At 43.4% G+C, this 23,551-nt stretch overlaps 1 protein-coding gene across 4 annotated transcripts in view; it reads right to left on the reverse strand.

The window, feature by feature from the left end:
* LOC138739087 (LIM domain only protein 7-like) overlaps positions 1-19,720 on the reverse strand; it is a 218,083-nt gene extending 198,363 nt beyond the window's left edge. For all 4 annotated transcript variants that reach the window (XM_069890547.1, XM_069890546.1, XM_069890545.1 and 1 more), the window contains exon 1: positions 19,681-19,720. In XM_069890547.1, the coding sequence (XP_069746648.1) occupies positions 19,681-19,705 (25 nt within the window). In that variant the 5' untranslated portion in view covers positions 19,706-19,720. The remainder of the gene's footprint in view (positions 1-19,680) is intronic.
* Positions 19,721-23,551: the final 3,831 nt, after the last annotated feature.

Raw genomic sequence — 23,551 nt, forward strand, 5'->3', positions numbered from 1 at the left:
AGTAATAGCTACTGGTTAAACTTGAATGCACGGAACATTAGGAATAAAGTAAAGGGCCTTGTGGGACAGGGACACGTTGATAGATATGGCATTGTGGCCATCATCAAGACATGGCTTCGTGATGAATGTGATTGGGAGCTGAATGTCTAAGGGTACACTCTGAACAGGAAAGACAGGGAGGTAGGTGGAGGAGATGGCTCTGATAGTAAGTAATGAGGTTAAATCACTAGAAAAAAGGGACACAAGGATCAGATGGGGTAGAATCTTATGGGTTGAGTTAAGAAATGACAAGGGTAAAAGGACCCTATTGACAATTGTATACAGGCCCCCAAATAGTAACCTGGAAGTGGACGATGAGTTAAAGCTGTAAATAGAAAAGGCAAATCAGAAGTGCCAAAATAATTATGGTGGATTTTTAACATGAAAGGGGATTGGGAAAGTCAGTAAGGTAGTGGATCTCAGGAGAAAAAATGTGCAGAATACCTACGGGATAGCTTTTTGGAGCAGCTTGTTGATAAGACCACCAGTGGAATTGCCGATTTGGATTGGGTGCTATGTAATGAACCTGAGGTGATTAGGGAACTGAAGGTAATGGAACTCTTAGGAAGTAGTGATCATAAGATAATTGAGTTCAGTTTCAGATTTGAAAGGGAGAAGCTGATATCAGATGAGTTAATTATGGTTTTTAGACTTCAATATCAGGAAAATCACAGAAAAAAATTAACAGAATTACTGTCCATGTGGTTGTTCGCACTGGATGCCTTTTTAGACTGCAAATACCCGAGTGCACCAGTCCCGCGGAGGGGGCTTGTTTGATGTGCAGTAGAATGGATGAGCAACAATGCATTTTTTCTGGTATGATTTATACTGTAAGCTTCCTCCTAAACGTTGTAGGGGTCCTGCAGGATAAATTCCCAAGATAGGTGGTGAAATAGGAAGTGCTGAAGAAACAGAAAGTTTGCAGAGAGACTTGGGCAGCTTGGCAGGATGGGCAAAGAAATAGAAAATTAAATACCATGTTTAGAAATGTACAGTTGTACATTTTGGAAGAGGAAATAAATGGAGATTATTATTTGGAAGGTGAGAAAATTCAAAAGTGCAAAGGGATCTGGAGGTCAACGTGCAGCATAACCTAAAAATTAACCATCAGGTTGGTCGGCAGTTTTTTTAAAAAAAAAGCAAATGCCATGTTCGCATTTATTTCAAGAGGAATAGAGTACAAGAGTAAAGAGGTGTTGATGAGGCCCTATGGGGCACAGGTGCAACCTCATTTGGAGGACTGTGTGCAGTTTTGGGCTCCATATCTTAGAAGGGATGTAATAATGTTGGAGATTTACCAGGATAGTTACTGGAATGCAGGGGCTAACAATAGAGGAACATTTAGAATATAGATTCTGAAGGTGGGGCATGGGAATATTTTGGAAAATAATGAAAAAGCTGGTTTGAAAAAAAATAAACTTGTTATGTTGGTGTGAAAGATGTGACTTGGCAACAACTGTCAGTACAAGTAAAATAACTTTGTTCTTTTTATTTTCATAACATGTTTTTGCTCTTCTGATGTTTCTCTTACTTTAACTGTTATCCTTATAATTATATTTTTTTCTGACCAGTCTTATTATCATCCATTCTAAATTATCTCATTAGCGACAAGAATTCCGAATTATTTCAACAATCACATCTGCTTCCATAGCCCTTTACCTTTTCAGTTCAGTAGTGAGTGAGACCTATATCTGTATCTTTGTGCACTAGTGTATTGCTGGGGGGTGGGGGGGGGGGAGATTCCACCCTAGGCTCCAGCCTGAGGGAGGTGATGCCAAAAATATAAAATTAGAAAAATAGGGACCCCAGAAAGTAAAGAACTTGATGCACTCTCTGCAAAAAGAAAAATGCCAGAAACCACCCTGGTTTTTTTTTTAGGGTCAATATTCTTCCTTGGATCTATCATTTACTTTTATTACATTTTTCAATTCTAAGATATCATAAAATGTTTATTAATCTGTTTGTGGGAGCTCACGCCATTGTATTAATCTGTTTCAGGGAGCTCGCGCCCTTGTATATTCAAAATGAGCAGACCAAGCAAGCAAAAGGTTCTTCAATATTCAGTGGAGTTCTTAAAGTTTGGTTTATACCTGCTGTACACGATGAATGTGCACCTTTTTGCCTATTATGCCAATGGACTTTGACAAATAAATCAATGAAAGCAGGCTGCCTTGAAGCTCATTTGAGGATAAAACATCGTAACCATGTCAATTCAAAATTGGAATATTTTAAATCACTGAAAAGGTTTGAAAATAGATCAAAAATTACTTCATTATTTGTTGCGCAAACTACAGCCCTGAATCATACCCTTGAAGCTGCCTATGAAATTTCTCTGCTAGCAAAACGTGGGAAGAATCATACGATTGGGGAGGAAATGATTAAACCTGGAATGTCATTGTTTCTCAAAACAGTTCTGCAAAACGATAACAAAGATGTCCGAGCAATGCCATTGAGTAAAAGTACTGTCTGCAACAGAATAGATGACATGGGTTAAGATGTTGAAAAACAGCTCATCGAGAAGTTAAAATCACAAAACTTCTCAATACAACTGGATGAATCTACCATACAGGACAGTGAGGCTTTGATATATCTCACATATGCCAATAACAATTTCAAGAAGAGATGTTTTGTGAATCATTAAAAACAACCATTACTGCAGTTGATATCTACAATAATCTCAAGATTTATTTGGATGAAAAAGAAATACCAAAAGGAAACATCATCTTGTGCTGCAGATGGTGTACCTGCCATGATGGGTAAAAAAAAAGCAGGATGTTTAAAATGAATGAAGGATGAAAATCCAAGCATGTTGGTTGAGCATTGTGCTATCCACTGAGAAAACTTAGATACCAAGAAAGTTTTCCCTGTTCTACACAAAATACTGCGAAAATACTGCGTTCTGTGATGTCAATTCTATTGGTTGAATAAGAGTGAGGTAACGAATTCTATTGGTTGAATAAGAGTGAGGTAACGAATTCTATTGGTTGAATAAGAGTGAGGTAACGAATTCTATTGGTTGAATAAGAGTGAGTTAACTAATGCCGCGACAAATATCATTGTTGACTATTTGAAATACCCAAACTCGACTACTTTAGAAAAGGAAATATTGATACATTTTCCATCGTCTTATTCAGTAGAATGTGGCTTCAGTGCTGTTAGTGCTTTGCTGCAAGCCAAGAGAAACTGACTGGAAATTACAAAAGTCCCTTGAATCAAAAAGATCTGCAGCCAGAATCAGGGACAAGGTTCCCACTGAAGGTGACAGCAATTGTTGAATGTTTGTTTGAGATGATTGACACGTAGTTGAATATGAAATATGTGTTCCTTAGATTACTAATATTGTGTTACAATTAACGGGAGGGGGGGGGGATTATTTTGTGTAGTTTTCTGCTGTAATATTGTAATCACACCATTTTAATTTTTTCTTTTATTTTTCTTTAAACGTAATTCTCTATTGTATTCATGTTATAAAATTTTTAAATAAAGTCTTAAAAAAGAAAAAAAAAGAAATATGTGTTCCAGTGTATTCTCGACCTTAATTGCATTGAAATACACCTGCAGTAAATTATTTAATTAAAACTTCCTTTGAATATATAACTTTGTCCACTAATGGCAGGGCATATGTGTTTATGAAAAATTAAAAGAGGGGCCTAGGGCAAAAAAGGTTGAGAACCACTGGATTAGAGGCTCTTGGACTATATTCATTAGAATATAGAAGAATGAGAGGAGATCCCATAGAAACATATCGGATGCTGAAAAGACTGGACAGAGTAGATGTAAATAGAATGTTCCCCTTGGTGGGACAAGAGGGCACAGAATTAGAGGATGAGGAGAAATTTCTTTTGCCAAAGGATCGTGGATTTGTGGAATTTGTTGCCACATTCAGCTGTGGAGGCTCAATCACTGAGGGAGTTTAAAGAGGAGATCGACACGTATCTATTTAGTCAAGGTATCAAGGTATATTGGGAAATGGCAGGAAATTTGAACTAGAAGTGAGAACAGTTTGGCTCAGGGTGGATTTGTGGAGCAGACTCGATGGGCCAAATGGCCTACTTTACTTTGTGATCTTATGACTAAGGCTTCCAATGCAATCAGCTCAAGTCTGAGTTTCTATCTGGTCCTCTACTTCCCACCCAGTTCCCTTGCACAATGATGCAATTCCAAAGCAGACTTGCGATAACACTTTCCTCAACCCAGTTCCCACGGGACTGGAACTGTCAAGGGATTTCCAATTCCAGTACCCCCGTTCTCAAGGCAAAGGGGTACTGAGGAGCCACTCGAACATGTACTATTCCTGGGTGCCACACTGCTTGGAGCCCAAAATCGCCACAGTGCTCACCAACATTGCTGCTTCTCATGCAAGACTTGTTCTTGAAACAAGACTTAATTTAACTTCACATATCCATTCTCACAACAGATACTGTGAGAAATGCAATGAAACAGGCAGCCACTTACTGCACACATCATCACTATTCTGAAAAACAAGAAATATATTTTTAAAGTAGATTTACTTTAAAGAATGCTGTTGAATTGTGCTGGATAAAGGTAGATACATATTTGGAGATACAAAAGTTTGAGTGGAAACCTGAAGAAAAATAAGTGCTTCAGGAATATTTTTCATATTATTATTCAAAACACTCAATAGACCGAATAGTCTCTTTCTGTTCCAATTCCCTCTCATGAGCCCATCAATTCCACCCTACTCTCCTACCAACCACTATTAGCAGGGATCATTGATAATGACCATCTAATCCATCAGCATGTTTTTTGGGACATTGGAAGAAACTGCAGCATCTGATAGAAGGATGCTTAGAGGGAGAACACGCATACAGATAGCACAGGATCAAACCCGATTCATTGGAACTTGGAGAATTAAATACAACAACTTGATCATTATTTGATCAAAAGCAGCAACTTAGCTCCAAGGGGAATTCCAAAAATCAGTTGTAGATCTAATCTAGTAGACCTTCTTACAATATGAATTTCGTGGGAAGTAACCTGCTTTCTTTGAGGAGAATTCAATGATTCCAAGGAGAATCCCTGCAGAAGCTGATGACCTTGTAATATCTGATGCCGATGTCAATGTTCAAGAGGGTGAACTCTTGCAGTGTCAGGCCCTGATGGCGTTCCTGGCAGGGTACTGAAAACCTGTGCAAATAAACTAGCTGGCGTATTCGCAGACTTTTTCAATCTCTCATTGCTGCAGTCAGAGCTTCAAAAAGCATCAATCATTCCAGTGTTCAAGATGAGGAGAGGGAGCTGCTTCAATAACCATCACCCAGTAGCACTCACATCTCCTGTGATGAAATGCTGAGAGGTTGGTCATGACCAAAATTAACTCATTCCCAAGTAAAGATATGGACCCACTGCAATTCGCCCTGCATCAAAATGGCTCCACAGCAGATACAATATCACTGGCTCTTGAGTCATATCACCTTATTTATCATTCATACCATGCTCGCACAGTAAAGATAGCATTTCTCCAGGACCATGGAGCGTATTTACAGATTTATAAGTTAGAATATAAATATTAAAATATTACGACAGATACAGCAAGATCCACGGTACACTATCCACACGTTCTGGGAATTCAGGAGACTGATGGCTTGGGAGAAAAAAAAACGTTGCCCAATCTGGATATAAGGACCCGAATGCTAAGGTACCTCCTACCAGATGTCAGAAGGGAGAACAGTTTACATGAGGAGTGTGTGGAGTCTTTCACTATATTTATTGCCTTTTGCCTGCATCGAGTATTGTAGATGTCCTGCATGGTAGGAAGAGAACCCTCAATGATCTTTCCCACTGACTTCACTATCGTCTGCAGGGTCTTGTGGTCCAGGGTGGTACAGCTTCCAAACCAGGCGGTGATACAGTTGCACAGGATGCTCTCGATACATCCTCTGTAGAAGGTAGTGAGGATGGAGAGTAGGAGATCGACTTTCCTCAACCTTTGCAGGAAGTAGTGACGCTGCTGGGCTTTCTTGGCTATGGAGCTGGTGTTAAGGGTCCAGGTGAGATTTTCCATGGTCGAGCTGTCGATTGCCAGCAGATCAAGGTGCTCCCAAGCCCTCCTGAAATAGACAACCATCTCTTTTGTTTCATTCATATTCAGATACAGGATGTTTGCTCTGCACCAGTCTGTTAGCGACTGCACGTCATCTCTGTACGTTGACTCTTCATTCTTGCTAATAAGGCCCAGAACAGTTTTGTCATCAGCAGACTTGATGATTTGGTTTGAGCTGTGTTTAGCTGCACAGTCGTGGGTCAGCAGAGTGAACAGCAGCGAACTAAGCACACAGCTCTGCCCCCCCACCCCCACCCCTCCCAAGCTCAGTGTGATTGTCTTGGAAGTGCTGTAACTGATCTGCACTGCCTGAGGTCTCCCCAACAGGAAATCAAGAATTCAGCACGCTCAACTTCCTTATCAGGTACTGAGGTATGATTGTGTTGAATGCCGAGCTGAAGTTGATAAACAGCAGTTGAGCATACAAGTCCCTTTTTTCTAGGTGGGTGAGGGCTAGATGGATGGAGGGCGGGGGCGATGGCATCATCCATAGAGCAGTTGGATCTGGATGCGACCTGCAGGGGGTCCAGTGTCAGGGGCAGCAGGAGCTTGATGTGCCCCAAGATGAGCACTTCATGACGATGGATCGGAGTACAACAGTGCAGTAGTCACGACAGCAGGACACAGATGACTTCTTCGGCACAGGGACAATGGTGGCGACTTTGAAGCACGTGGGGACTCAGCACTTCGCAGGGAGATGTTAAAGATGTCGGTGAGAACATCCGCTAGCTGAGCCGCACATCCCCTGAGCACCCGGCTGGGAATGTTATCCAATCCAGCAGCTATCAGTTGGTTGACCTTGCCTAACCTCCTCTTCACATTGGCCACTGCAAGACACAGCACCTGACCATTTGGAGAGTTTGCCACTCAGCTCTAGTTCACCGAGAGAACAGCAGGACATGAAACAGGGTACTCTTCATCAACAACAGCTCAGCTTTCAAAACCAACGTATCCTCAGTGTTGGTCAACAAGCTCCAAAACCTAGGCTTCTGCAGTCCTCGCAACTGAATCCTTAATTTCCTCATTGGAAGACCACAGTCAATACAAATCAGAAATAACTCCTCACTGACAATCAACACGGGCACACCTCAAGGATGCATGCTTAGTCCACTGCTCTGCTCACTCTATACCCATGACTCTGTGCCTAGGCACAATTCAAATGCCATCTACAGATTTGCCAGTAACACCATGATCATCGGCAGTATCACAGTCAGCAATGAGGAAGCGTACAGGAGGGAGATGGATCAGCTAGATGAGTGGGGTCACAACAACAACCTTGTACCCAACATGAGCAAGGAGCTGATTATGGACTTCAGGAGGGGGGAAAAAAAATTAGGAGAACACAAACAAGCCCTCATCAAGATCAAACAGTCCCTTTGTGTAGCAAAGTTGAAGATACAACACCAACATTTCAGGCTTGAGCCCTTCATCAAGGTGTGGAGGAACATAAGAGATGTCTGAACAAAAGGGGAAAGGGGGAGGAGGTGGTGAGAGTGGGAGGTGATAGATGGAGAGGGGTAGAAACACTGCGGGGGCGGGTGGAGAAGAGAAGGGGATAAAGCAAGTTGAGGAGGGTTGGGGATTGTTGGCGTGTTGAGGGGGTTAACAGGGGGAGCATGGGGGAAGGATGGAGGAAGGAGAGAGAGAAGGGTAGGAGGGGTTGCTTGAGGTGGGGGGTAAGAAAGAGAATAGGTGGTTAGAGGGTGGGAGGGTTAATAAAGTGGGATCCAATTGAGAGATCCTGACACAGACTACATCTGGAGCATTTACTGCAGGATCCCACCACCAGACACATTTTTCCTTCTCCTCCCCCCTCAGCCTTCTGTAGGGACTGCTCCCTCCATGACTCCCTTGTGCATTCTTCCCTCCATACCCATCACCAACAACCCCCCACCCGGCACCTTCCACTGTGGTCGTAGGAAGTGTAATACCTGCACCCACACCTCCTCCCTCACCACAGTCCAAGGCCCCAAAGGGACCTTTCAGGTGAAGCAGCACTTTACCTGTACCTCCAAAGAACTCATTTACTGCATCCAGTGCACCCTCTGTGGCCTGCTCTACATCAGAGAGACCGGTCGCAGATTAGGAGATCAGTTTGCCTAGCACCTCCTCTCCATCCACAACAAAAGCGACCTTCCCAGTAGCCAACCATTTCAATTCTGAGTCACACTCTGTGGTGGTACACCACTGACCTACTGCAGGGGGCAACCTCTGTACCTGCAGGAGTGTAAGGGGACAGGACAACACCTGTTGTTCAGTCTTTATTACCTTGTGTGTGTCTGATTCTGTCTAACAGCGCACCACACACTCTCAAGCTCACGTCTGTCCATGGCCTTTCACACTACCCCACCCTGACCACCTGGAGAGTGGAGGAACAACACCTCATTTTTTGTCTGGCCACTCACCAACCCCAGTGCATGAACATGGAGGTCACTGCATTCCACTAATCAGCTTGTGTTTTCCCCCTTCTCTCCTCCCCACCCCTTAACAATTATTCCAGTTCCTACTTCCTTTCTCTCTCCACCTAGCCTAGACTCCTCCCCCCATCCCCATGATCCTCTCTCCTTCCCCCCACCCATCATCTACCACCCTCACCAAGCCTCCCCCCCTCCCCCTTTTGTTCAGATATATCTCATGTTCCTCCACACCTTGATGCAGGCAGGGCTCAAGACCAAAACATTGGTGATGTATTTTTATCTCTGCTACATAAGGGCACTGTTGACCTTCTGAATTTCTCCTGCATTTGTGTGTGTTTTTCCACTTAACCACAGTGTCAAAAGAATCCTGTGTTTTAGCCCTCATCAATGGGTCAGCAGTGGAAAGGGTTAAGAACTTCAAGTTCCTGGATGTCAACATATCTGAAGATCTGTTCTGGGGCCTTACGTTGTCATTACAATCGCTTAGTAGGCTTGCCAGCAGTTATACAAAATGGAGTTTGGCGTGATTTGGTATGTCACTACATCACCTTTGTTGACCTCAACAAAGCCTTCGACACCGTGAGTCAGAAAGGGCTTTGGCAAATACTAGAGCGCCTCGGATGCCCCCCAAAGTTCCTCAACATGGTTATCCAACTGCACGAAAACCAACAAGGTCGGGTCAGATACAGCAATGAGCTCTCTGAACCCTTCTCCATTAACAATGGCAAGGCTACGTTCTCGCACCAACCCTCTTTTCAATCTTCTTCAGCATGATGTTGAAACAAGCCATGAAAGACCTCAAAAATGAAGACACTGTTTACATCCGGTACCGCACGGATGGCAGTCTCTTCAACCTGAGGCGCCTGCAAGCTCACACCAAGACACAAGAGCAACTTGTCCATGAACTACTCTTTGCAGACGATGCCGCTTTAGTTGCCTATTCAGAGCCAGCTCTTCAGCGCTTGACGTCCTATTTTGCGGAAACTGCCAAAATGTTTGGCCTGGAAGTCAGCCTGAAGAAAACTGAGGTCCTCCATCAGCCAGCTCCCCACCATGACTACCAGCCACCCCACATCTCCATCGGGCACACAAAACTCAAAACGGTCAACCATTTCATCTCGGCTGCACCATTTCATCGGATGCAAGGATTGACAACAAGATAGACAACAGACTCGCCAAGGCAAATAGCGCCTTTGGAAGACTACACAAAAGAGTCTGGAAAAACAACCAACTGAAAAACCTCACAAAGATTAGCGTATACCGAGCCGTTGTCATACCCACACTCCTGTTCGGCTCCGAATCATGGGTCCTCTACCGGCATCACCTAGAACGTTTGCACCAGCTTTGTCTCCGCTCCATCTTCAACATTCATTGGAGCGACTTCATCACCAACATCGAAGTACTCGAGATGGCAGAGGCTGACAGCATCAAATCCACGCTGCTGAACATCCAACTGCGCTGGGTAGGTCACGTCTCCAGAATGGAGGACCCTCACCTTCCCAAGATCGTGTTATATGGCGAGCTCTCCACTCGCCACTGAGACAGAGGTGCACCAAAGAAGAGGTACAAGGACTGCCTAAAGAAATGTCTTGGTGCCTGCCACATTGACCAGTGGGCTGATATAGCCTCAAACCGTGCATTTTGGCACCTCACAGTTCGGCGGGCAGCAACCTCCTTTGAAGAAGACCACAGAACCCACCTCACTGACAAAAGACAAAGGAGGAAAAACCCAACACCCAACCCCAACCAACCAATTTTCCCTTGCAACCACTGCAACCGTGTCTGCCTGTCCCGCATCGGACTTGTCAGCCACAAACGATCCTGCAGTTGACATGGACATTAACCCTCCATTAATCTTTGTCCGCGAAGCCAAGCCAAAGAAAGAAAGAATAGCAAATTTCTACAGGTGTACTTTTGACTGGTGCATCACTGTCTGGTACGGAGGTTGCAATGCATTGTAATGCAAAGAAAATACTATAGAACTTGGCCAGCACCATCGTGGGCACCAGCCTTCATTCCATCAACTTTGACAAGAGGTAGTGTCTGAAGATTGCAGCCTCTGTCCTCAAGGACCCCCACCACCTCTTCCTCTTCACTTACATCCATAACCTCTTCACTCTGCTACCATCAGTCAGGAGGTGAGAAACATGAAGATGAACATCCAGCAACACAAGGACAGCTTCTCACCCCTCTGTCATTAGATTTCTAAATGGACAATGAATGACAGACACAACCTCACTTCCTCTTAGATTTGCACAAATGTATTTATTATTTTTAAATGTAATTTTTAAGCAGTGTTTGGATATGTGATTCTGTTGCAAAATAACAAATTTTCTGACTTGTTCATGACCACAAATTCTGAATTAACAAGAGGGAGTGGACAACTGTCAAAAATTTCTCTTTCCCCGAACAGATTGGAAAATCTGACGCATCCACTGCTTAGAAAGTGAGCTCCCATTTTCAACAAAATACACTCCGACTTCAATATGGAGAAAATTTACAATCAGCTCGGGAGACACTAGTGCACTGAAGGTCTGATTGCACAGATTGAGGGTTGAAAGAGATTCTTGTTAATTACAGTACCTTGAACAGTACATTGGGCATCAAGAAAATTATTGATTAACTGTAAAAAGCATCCAAATCCAGTTGGATATGAATAATAAAATGTTTGCAATGTTTTGAAGTAATTATGCAAATTGCTGAAGAAACTCAGCAGGTCTCACAGCATCCCTAGGAGACACACAACCATGGTTTTAGCCTGGAGTCTTTAACAACATTTTGAAGTGGTCTTTAGACTTGAATTTAATTGAGATTTCATCAATCTAGGATTAGTACAATTTCCTATTCTTTTTCTTCTTTGGCTTGGCTTCGCAGACGAAGATTTATGGAGGGGGTAAAAGTCCACGTCAGCTCATGCTTTTATTTGATTCTACAACACACAGCAACATGCTATTAAATGAACTAAAATCCAGAAGCCAAAATTTTCCATTATTGAGCATTTTATCATACAACCAGGACAAAACATCTAAGAGGGCAACTTAAATAACACTGAAGCTTCTCAGGATATTGCCAGTACAACAAAGACATGTTTTGACTACAGCAAAGATGCAATTATGTTCCCATAATCATCATTAACTTCAACATTGTTATTTGGGCAAACAGAGATAAACAACTCTTAGCTTTAGAATTTCATGGGCGATGGCAAGCATTACAGAGCAATTTTTAAGCAATTCAGATGAATTTCTTAGAAACAAAAATCTCAAAACATTACACCACAATGAATGCCCAATTACTTCTTAAATTCAAACCTATTCTACAACTTTACTGCATCATTAAGATTTATATTAGCATTTTGGGCAGTGAACAGATAATAAAATTGAAAAAAATCACTCCAGGTTTGGACTCAGCTGCAATTATCTAATGGAAGAACTGGGCTTTCCATTATAACGTGCACTCAGAACCTGTCAGCTTTCAGGAGTGGTTCATTCTTTCCATATTCATGTGGCACCCAATTGAAAGAGAGGAATTAATTATTCAACGCCTGTGGCATAAAATAGTGTCAAGAATTTGCCCAAATTTACTTCTAAAACAGAGGGGTGGGGGGGAGGGTGGAAATTAAGGTGCAAAGGCACCTTTGTTTTAACACTCATGGCAAATTATTGTTGGTTTTTATTTCTTGAAAAATCCTTACCTCACAGTTGTGAGAAATTGATTGAATTTCTTTTGTGTCATCACTTCAGAACAACCCAAAGTATTTAATAGCAGATAGAACAGTACTGGTGTGGTTGATTTAACACAAAATTGACAAAGTCAATAAGATAACAGCCACCATAAAAATTTGGATTAAGAATTAGTCAGGAAGTAACTATTGACAACTACACACAGAGAACTCTCCTGCTTTTCATGTCTACTTGAAGGAGATTTCAATTTCTATTTCCGTTCAACATTACCAACAAGGCATAGAGTGGTCATTCCAGTGTAACTTCATGTACAACAATGTTTTCTTTATTTCCCTTTAATGAAATAACCATTCACTAGTTATTCCTGTACACTGCAGATTCAAGCCTTCTGTGAGTCTGTTCGATCAAGAATTGACCATCTTTGTGTGACTAGAAGCATTAGAGGGTCTTTACTACTTGGATTCTTGAGATCCAAAAAGATAGTAAATATCCTTTGTGCAAGGTCACCCTTGGAAATCACCACAGGTGATTAGCATAATTGTAGAGGGCAACAGTCAGTTCACACAACCACCAACAGAACAAGTTACCAGAAATTACCATGAGGAAAATCACTGTGACCCATCCCATTTAGGAAAACAACAAAGGATTATCTATTCCAGAACAAATTGCAAAATGTAACATTAGTTCCAAAAGAGACTGATCATTATCCTGCAGAAAGACACTACATAATAACTATTAATAATAATAGCTAAGTTTGGAAGGAAACACGTCATGAATATCCCCTAATAATAAATGCTCGTCCAGACTACGAATGAGCACGATCACATACATAAAGTTTAAAAATGTCATGAATACCATACTAATCACGTACAATGTTTGGAATTTAGATATCTCTGCTGCATTGGTGACTATTTGCAGACACAGACTCTCAACACAGGGATAAAGAGATTTTTTTTTCTTCTTTTGCTTCATTGTGTCTGCCACGTCTCACTTCAATCCAAAAGATGTGGGTTCAAATGCCACGACAAAGAATGGAGTATTAAAGGTTGCACTTGAAGATTTCAGTCAACGTGGCTTAATCAACCCACTGCTGCAGATTCCATGCCATACTGTCAACAACTTTTTTTTTTTTTTTAAAAAGTGGACACGCAAGAAAAGTCGAATGACAAGTCACTAAGTCAGACAGCACAGAAAGAGGCTCTGTGCTCCCCAGCTATCATTGAATACCCATCCACAGCCTCCCCACTGACCAGAATGGCTCATAGATTTCAATGCCATGGCTGTTCAAGTGTTGTTCTAGGTACAACTGAGGAAGTAGAGGCACTGACGTGTTTTCTTCATGATGCCATTTAGTGTGCTGGGTCCAGAAAAGACCCTCCGAGACAGTGACTCCCATGAACTTGATCTACATCTCTGATCCCCAATGATCACTCGATTTCACTCCTTTGGTTTGCCCTTCCTGAAGTCAAACATCAGCTCCTTGGTTTTGGCGACATTGAATGTGAGGTTGTTGCGCCATTCGGGCAAGTTTTCAATCTCTCTCCTGTGTGCTGACCTTTCTTTATACAACCCACTAGAGTGGCATTGTCAACAAATTTGTAGATGGTGTCCTTGTCATAGGTGTAAAGCGAGTGGAGCAGGGGGCTAAGAATGCAGCCCAGTGGTGCTGCAGTACTGATGGAGATTGTGGAGGAGATGTTCTTACCAATCCTCACCGATTGTGGTCTGGAGGTGAGGAAATCCAGGATCCAATTACACAGTAGGGAGTGGACAGGAGATGATCAGATAGGGGCTGATCAATTTTGAGGGGATAATGGTGTTAAATGCCAAACTGTAGTCGATAAAGAGCATCCTGATGTATGCATCTTTGCTGTCCAGGTGTTCCAGGGCTTTGTGTAGAGCCAATGAGATGGCACATACTAGATACTAGACCCCAGCATCTACACATTTTTTTTTGTTTACAATCTTTCAAGATGTCGACTGCCTTCTTTTATGCAGGCATCCCTCGTAGATGTCTTCCAAATCCTGTGATGAATTTGGTGATTTCTCCCACTTTCAATAGCCTTCTAGGCACACACATTTTCAAGCCACGCAGTAATATGACAAGTCAGTATACTTTCCATAATAAATCTTGAAAAGCTCATTAGAGTGTTCAATGCTATGCCGAACCTCCTCAGACTTCTTAAAAAGTAGAGACGTTAATGCACCTTCTCCACAATGGCCTTGATTTGCTGGCCCAGAAGAAGTTCTCCAAAAATACCCAGGAACTTGAAACTACTGACCAGCTCCATCATTGTCCCACCAACAAAGACAGGTCCATAGACCCTCAAGTTCCCCTTCCTGAAATCCACAATCCTCTTCTTAGTCTCGCTCACATTTGAAAGCAAGATTGTTCTGACACCGTACAAGCATATTCTCAATTTCAGTCGTACATTTCAGACATCAACAGTGCTTGTCATCAGCAAATTTATAGAATGTGTCGAGTCAGAGCTTGTCTATTCAATCGTGGTTTTGGAGAGAGCAGAAGACTAAGGACACAGCCCTGAGGTGCCCACATTGATGGTCCGCGAGGTGATGTGGCCAATCCATACTGATTTTAGTCTTCCGATGAGGACATCAATGATACGGTTACAGAGGGATATACCCCAAGTACGATGATTAGTTTTGTTGGCATGATGTTAAATATCAAATTGCAGTCAATGAACAACAGCATGATTTAAGAGTTCCTGCAATCCACGTGGGCCAACACAGATGAGGGCCATCAAGATGTCATCCATTGTGGGTCCAGGTCCTTTGTGAGGCAGGGGTTGCTCCAAAACCAACATCTCAAATCACTGTAGGCTGGAGGGCCTCACCATCACTGTAGGCTGGAGGGCCTCACCATCACTGTAGGCTGGAGGGCCTCACCATCACTGTAGGCTGGAGGGCCTCACCATCACTGTAGGCTGGAGGGCCTCACCATCACTGTAGGCTGGAGGGCCTCACCATCACTGTAGGCTGGAGGGCCTCACCATCACTGTAGGCTGGAGGGCCTCACCATCACTGTAGGCTGGAGGGCCTCACCATCACTGTAGGCTGGAGGGCCTCACCATCACTGTAGGCTGGAGGGCCTCACCATCACTGTAGGCTGGAGGGCCTCACCATCACTGTAGGCTGGAGGGCCTCACCATCACTGTAGGCTGGAGGGCCTCACCATCACTGTAGGCTGGAGGGCCTCACCATCACTGTAGGCTGGAGGGCCTCACCATCACTGTAGGCTGGAGGGCCTCACCATCACTGTAGGCTGGAGGGCCTCACCATCACTGTAGGCTGGAGGGCCTCACCATCACTGTAGGCTGGAGGGCCTCACCATCACTGTAGGCTGGAGGGCCTCACCATCACTGTAGGCTGGAGGGCCTCACCATCACTGTAGGCTGGAGGGCCTCACCATCACTGTAGGCTGGAGGGCCTCACCATCACTGTAGGCTGGAGGGCCTCACCATCACTGTAGGCTGGAGGGCCTCACCATCACTGTAGGCTGGAGGGCCTCACCATCACTGTAGGCTGGAGGGCCTCACCATCACTGTAGGCTGGAGGGCCTCACCATCACTGTAGGCTGGAGGGCCTCACCATCACTGTAGGCTGGAGGGCCTCACCATCACTGTAGGCTGGAGGGCCTCACCATCACTGTAGGCTGGAGGGCCTCACCATCACTGTAGGCTGGAGGGCCTCACCATCACTGTAGGCTGGAGGGCCTCACCATCACTGTAGGCTGGAGGGCCTCACCATCACTGTAGGCTGGAGGGCCTCACCATCACTGTAGGCTGGAGGGCCTCACCATCACTGTAGGCTGGAGGGCCTCACCATCACTGTAGGCTGGAGGGCCTCACCATCACTGTAGGCTGGAGGGCCTCACCATCACTGTAGGCTGGAGGGCCTCACCATCACTGTAGGCTGGAGGGCCTCACCATCACTGTAGGCTGGAGGGCCTCACCATCACTGTAGGCTGGAGGGCCTCACCATCACTGTAGGCTGGAGGGCCTCACCATCACTGTAGGCTGGAGGGCCTCACCATCACTGTAGGCTGGAGGGCCTCACCATCACTGTAGGCTGGAGGGCCTCACCATCACTGTAGGCTGGAGGGCCTCACCATCACTGTAGGCTGGAGGGCCTCACCATCACTGTAGGCTGGAGGGCCTCACCATCACTGTAGGCTGGAGGGCCTCACCATCACTGTAGGCTGGAGGGCCTCACCATCACTGTAGGCTGGAGGGCCTCACCATCACTGTAGGCTGGAGGGCCTCACCATCACTGTAGGCTGGAGGGCCTCACCATCACTGTAGGCTGGAGGGCCTCACCATCACTGTAGGCTGGAGGGCCTCACCATCACTGTAGGCTGGAGGGCCTCACCATCACTGTAGGCTGGAGGGCCTCACCATCACTGTAGGCTGGAGGGCCTCACCATCACTGTAGGCTGGAGGGCCTCACCATCACTGTAGGCTGGAGGGCCTCACCATCACTGTAGGCTGGAGGGCCTCACCATCACTGTAGGCTGGAGGGCCTCATCATCACATCACAGTAGACGAGTACTCCTTGAGGGCCACCAGCCAGTAGTTTTTGAGGCAGATCTCCTTGCTCATCCTGAGCTCCCGTTTGATGGATGTCCTTTGAAGCAGATTGGGACAGACTGGAGCAGAGAGGTTGCAAATGCCTGCAAAAACTCCACCCAGTGGTGGCCACAGGTTTAAACGATGTAGGCAGATGCGGAATCCTTCTCAAAGGGTCTTTTCACGTCAATATCAAAGTCCTGGATCACTGGTCACCGGGGCTGCGTGGGCTTGTGTAGGTGCATGATTTTGAAGTGAGTGTGGAAGGTATTGAGCTCATCCAGAAGTTCATTGCAGTTATAGATGCTACCCATTTTTGCTTAATAGGAAGTGATAGCATGCAAGTCCTGCCACATTGAATTTGAACATCCACTAGCACAGATTGCCTCTAATTCCTAACAGATCCCACTCTTTCCTTGGTTATTCTCATCCCCAAGATACAAAAAAATAATTGGGGATATTTCTTTCCCTTTCACAGCAATACAATTTGGCACCATCTCTTCAACCTTCTTCAAAGATTCCCACACAGTCATCAATCCTCAGCCTCGACTATCTAACCTTCACCCTAACAGGAGCAAGTTAGACTTAACCTTCTTTATTTTACTTTGAGAGTCCTATCTTGACATACCTGAAAAATAGCTGCTTCCAGCTTAAGGTCCTGTCTTATGTTATTAAAATCTGTCGTCCCAAGTTCAGCACCACAAGTTCCAGATCATCTTTATTCCCTTCCATAACCCGTTTTGGGTGCTGTCTGTGCAGAGTTTGCAACTTGTCCCTTTGAGGGCATGCTTTTCCTCTGGGGGCTTTGGTTTCCTTCAACATCCCAAAAATGTGTGAGCTGAGAGGTAAATTACCCCTGATGGGGGTGGGTGGTGGAAAATCAGGCTAAAGTGAACACCATGAGAGACAAAATAGGTTAGGGTTGACAGAATAAATGAAATAATGGGACTGCCAGGACTAGGCTGTGAACCAGCATAGATCTAATGGTCTATTCTATGTCATCAGCAGGTCAAATAGTCTCCTGCTGGGTCATAAAAAGATGACGACAATCATAACTGCCCATTGTTGCATTCCACGTTTAGGGAGCTAGCTGCAATCAAGATATCTTTAGGTTTCACACTTTATCACTACAAAATATTTGTTAAAGTGATATTGAATGTCTTGGATATCGAGTCAGAGCATTGCAGAATGGAAACTGGCCCTTCAGCCCAACTTCACCATGCTGACCAAGTCTTCCCGCTAGCCCTTTTCTCTCCATGACCCTGACTAAATGTCTTTTAAACATTATAATTACTGGTTCTCTCACCTCTACCACTTCCTTCAGCAGTTTGTTTCAAATACGTTCTAATGATATTTTCTTAGCAATTTCCTTGGAATAAATGCATGGACCCAGTTCTAAATCCAGTGCTAATTGGACAACAATATTCATCAACAAATCCTTTAGAAGATTTGTCACTGGAACCACAAACTGAAGCATAGCCCTGGCTATCATTAGAACAGGAATGAAGATGTAAAACTAAAACAATGCAACAAAAGGTAAATTAAAAGTTTACATTTGACACACAGAGGAGAGGAAGGTAATTTTTCATTTTGCGATAATCTATGCAAATCTGAAATGCTATTCTGCAGGGCTTTACATAAACAATTCAAGATGGGCAAAGAAGATGCCATTATCAAAGAAGAGTTGGTATGAGAGTCAAAGGAGAAGTGCCAGAGAGCCGGGAGAGCTATCTGGAGATGCCATCACCCAAGCCTGAGCAGCTCAAGTGGCAGATGGTACAGGTGGGTGGGGAGCCAAGTGTCAACTTCCTTCTACAATTAGAAAACCACCTTTCACACACCAGACACTCTGTATGACAAGATAAAACAACAGAACCCAGACAATATCACAGGCATTGTGTTACATCACAGCAATGTATAGCCTTGGGAAGGAGGCCTGTAGACTTACTGAATTGGTTCACGTTAACAAATCTTGATACATGCAAATATAGATCTATGATGATGTTATATTTCCTCCATTCCAAATCATCTCCACTTGACAAATACAAAGCATATGGCAAGTGTGTCAAATGTAAAGTTTTAATTTGCAATTCAGTGAATAGTGATTGTCAAATTTCAGTTTTAATTATGCCTGTGTGCCAGTAAGATAGTTATTCTAATGGTAGCCAGCTCTGTCTTTGGAACCAGAAGCCTTTGTGTAACATTTATATTCTTCATGGGTTCCAGTTCGATTTATATAGTCAAGCAGAAGAACCCATCAAACATCCAATGGGAGTGTTACATCACAAAGGGTGTACTTTTAGAAGGCTTGACACAACTGTAGACAGTGTGAGTCAAAAAGCACTGTGATTGGAATGCTTTAGGATTCATCTGATGCACAGTGGAGAGATCAGGAGGCTTAAATGAGTAAAGATGGTTGGGTCATAAGGAAACTGTTGATGTGCCAAGATATGGAGATCATTCAGTCTCAAGGCTGACCAACCTGGTGACGTTGCCAAGGCAAGATGAAGCCAACTTGAGAGGAGATGGTAGAACCCAGCATATATACTTTAACCTTCTCAAAAGCCATCTATTTCTCCACAAAGAATCTCAAAAAATGTGTCATTTTTAATCAGGAATATAGGAAAGTAAAGAACCAGCAGCAACAAGGATGTGGATAGGGAGCTGGTAGTAACTGCAACAAATGCAAAGGAGGGGAATATCTAATTCACAGCATCAGGGGCACAAATCAGGTATTCCAGGACTGGGCTGGAAATCAGAGGGCTCAATTTAGCTAGAGTTAAGGAGGGGTGGGAGCAGAAAGGAGGCAAGGATGTACAAAATCAAAATGCTGGAGAAACTCAGCAAATCAAACAATATCCTTTAAATAGCAAAGATAAAATTACATAACTGACGTTTCAGGCTTGAGCCCTTCATCATGGTACATGGCAAGGATATACATTTTTCATGACTTGCAGACCTCTTGGTTAGTACCCCAGGAATGCGATCCAAGTTCATCTGCAATAGAAGCCCGTTTCCTTACTGAACACCGTGATAAATCCCCAATGCCAAATGATGAAGCAGAAAACACATTGGGGCTCACTACAGGAAATAGCCACGCAAACTTTTCTTTCAGAATGATGCCACCCACACATTTTGGCTCAACTGTTTTGTTCAGAAAAATTTCAAAAATGATGGGAAGAATTTTTGGTCTTTAAAGCAATGAGGAGTCATCACACAAGTTGAATGGGAAGATAAACCGAAGTTCAAATTTAATTGCCACGGTTTTTGCTTGAGTTGGGGGGGGGGGGGGGCAGGGGACACAGGTCTTGAACACCAAACCTTAATTCAGCAAGCTCTGGTTTGATATTTAAAATGGCACTTTTGCATTGAAATCACAGAAAAGCCATAATTTAATGTCCAGCTTTGAACTTGCTCGTTTGTTCTAATATTTAAACTGCAACACAAAACATGGCTGGAAAAAACCAAGCAGTTGAACTTTAACGTTGTGAAGAGGAAAAAGCACATCCCACTCCTTCCAAATATCAGCTTTAAAATCTAATGCACCTCATTGTGCCAATTCTGAATTACTGTCTCTTCAGTTTATGTACCACTCAAAGTACGATTTATGAGAAAACCTTCAAATTAAACAGTGTTTTGCCCAAGAGAAACATCATTCAGTTGCTACACTAACTCTCCAAACACAGCTCAACTCCAAAAATCTATCAGAGCTAGATTTTGAACAGGTTGACACAATTTTACTCATTAAACTGTTACACCACTTGCTTACAGTTATCTGCCAATTAAACCTGTGGGGAATTATATATTGGCAGTAATTTTGGATTATTCTTGGAATTTTGCAATTGAAAAATCCCATTGGATGTGACATTCTCTGGAAAGCTTTTGTAAATTCAATGAAGTGCACAGCAGCAACAGTGGGGGGGGGGGGGGGGGGAGTTTAATCACAATATTTTCACTGGGGAAAATAAAGCTCACTCATTATTAGCAACTTCAGAACCCCATTAACACACAGAGGGGTTGAAATTAGGACACGTTAAAAGGAGTGGAAAACCATCAAATGCAAAGGCAGCAGGATTCGATGGCAATCCCATGGATGAGCTCACTACATTTGAACCCAATTTTTTTTTTTTAGTCGAAGTATCAATTACAAATTGAAAACAAAAAAGTGATGCATAGGTGATTTTTATTTTAATTCAGACAGCTATCACAATCGCATATTTCACTCAATCCCAGCAACAGCTCTGGGTTATTGCGCCCTCACTCTGCTGAGGAAACACAAGTGACTGAGAGGAAGCAGTCTGCTTTTGTCACGAGCTGCACGGTATTCCGCCCTCAGACTGTCCGACTCACTTGCATTTTGCACTGTGAATTCACATCATTCACATTGCTACCAGAGTGTTTCAAATGGGTTCATATCCAACATTCTGGAGCGCCACATTATCACAGCTGACCTCTAGCACCAGTAACCCAGGATCTCAGCTGCCCCTGTGTGGAGTCTGCATGTTCACCCTGTCGCCATGTGGGTTTCCTTTGGGTGCCATGGTCTCCTCCATCTTTCCAAGAGACATGCGAGGGAGTTGGTTAATTGGGCACTGTAAATTATCTTTAATGTGTCGGTGACTGATGGAATCTATGATAAGTCATTATGAATTTGAGGAGAATAAAATGAAACCGTGTAGATGTTTAATGGTCAGTCACAAATTTGAAGGCCCATTTCCATTTGATGTGAGGGACAAGTAAATTTAGACCCATTCACTCTGGATAGTGAAGAGATACGTAATAATACAGGAAATTGCTTTGATCTTTTTTTATATAACAATAATAATGTAAAGCTCGGAATGTTACCCTGCTGTTACTTTGATACTAAAATGCATGGAATGTAATTGTGATGCAGCCAGTTGCCAAACGCAATCTAAACTATTATATTATAACGAGAGATTTAACAGATGAGTGCTCTAGCACATAACCTCGTGCATTGGAATGTAAGGATGGTCATTCATTTTCTAAATCCAGTTATAAACATTTTAAAAGTTTTCTGCAGACTCCTTCATGTTTTCCCTTTCTCCCATCCCATCCTTTTGTGTGACTTTGCAGGCGAATATTCTGCAAGCTCTGTGGATAGCAGCACACTTACCATAAGGTTGTTGATGACCCATTATATTGTGCCTGCATTTCATACCACCCTGCAGATGTTGTTACTGTACTTGTGTCGCAGCAGTGGGGAACATTGTGCAAAACGGAAAGTGTTTAATGCTTAAATGTCACACCATGACACAACTGCAATGTTTAAGATTAAGGTGTGCTTACACCATTCCAGGCAATGAGCACGATCAGAGTGATTTTCCAAATTCGTCTTTTTTTTTCCCCCTCCAGAGAGCATATACTGCAGCAAGCTACAGCTTCTCTCGAGCCCTCCTTTTGCTATGATTCTTATCCAACTTCCTGCTACACTTCTATCATTGTATCTGATCATTTAACAATTTCTGCCTCCCACCCCTTCACAACCCTTTTGATATTTATTATGTACCAGACACCTAGGGACTCTGAGGGAACTCTGTTTTGCTGCTCTTTCTCTGACTGCAAGAGGCACTTCAGGCAATTTCTGCCAATGGCAAATCTGCCTGCCTTATGACAGACAAAAGCAAATTTTGTGTAATATTACACTCTCTTTATTACATGACAATAAAGGAATCTTGAACCTGTTCATTTTGACCATTGCCTGTTTCAAGAGAAGATCTTTGACATTAAACAGTAACTGTTTCTCTCTTTCCAGCTGCTACATATTTGTTCCACCTGCTCCTACTTCCAGCATTTTCCTTGCTCCAGTTTCATTGATTGCCATAGTGCTTGGTCAATCATTGAACCAGTTGATGACATTGTTGGTAGGAACATTGCAGTTGGCCTCAGTACTTTAAGTTAGACCAGGTAGAAATGGCGATGGTCTTGCTTCCTAACTTGATCCTGCACTCCATGTGACATGGATGTACAAACATGCTTCAAACTAGACCAAAAATAAGATCCTTATGGTTTTTAGACTGCAGGCATGTAATGGCGCAATCAAGGAATTTTGCCACTACATGGGCAGTCCAAAAAGCAATTTTGAGTCAATTCCTGCACCGCAATTTATCCTGCAGGACTCCAACAACTTTTTGGAGGAAGCCTGCAATGTAAATCGTACCAGAAAAAAAGAAAATCATTTGGTGGTCATCCACTCTACTGCACGTCCAACCACTGGGACTGTTGCATTCAGGTACTTGGAGTCTAAAAAGACGCCCAGAGTGAACGACCACATGGATTGTAATTATGTTAATTTTTTCCCTGCAAGTTTCCTGACATTGCAGTCTAAAAACCATACTTGAGGGACACCACAGACTTTTCACCTCAGAAAAGGTGAATCTAAAACTAGAGGGCATAGATTTAAGGTGAAAGCAGCTAGATTTAAAAGTGACCTGAGAGGGCAGCTTCTTCACACAGAGGCTGGTTGGTTTATAGAACATGATGCCAGAAGAAGAGGAAGAAGCAGGGACTTGTTACATTGATAAAACATCGAACAGGTACATGAATAGGAAAGGTTCAAAGAGATTGGAGCTGTACACAGGAATATGAGTCAACATGGACAAGATGGGTCTGTAACATCTCATGAATCTGAACCACCTGCCAACTCTCCTTGTTCCTTTGAGGAAAATTAGGAATGAATTCTGCAGCCTGGTATGTGCCAAGTGGAACTTCATTGGTAACACTCTCACTTGCCAGTCAGAGATAGGA

This window comes from Narcine bancroftii, chromosome 7 (genome assembly GCF_036971445.1).
Source record: "Narcine bancroftii isolate sNarBan1 chromosome 7, sNarBan1.hap1, whole genome shotgun sequence".
Classification (NCBI taxonomy): Eukaryota; Metazoa; Chordata; class Chondrichthyes; order Torpediniformes; family Narcinidae; genus Narcine; species Narcine bancroftii.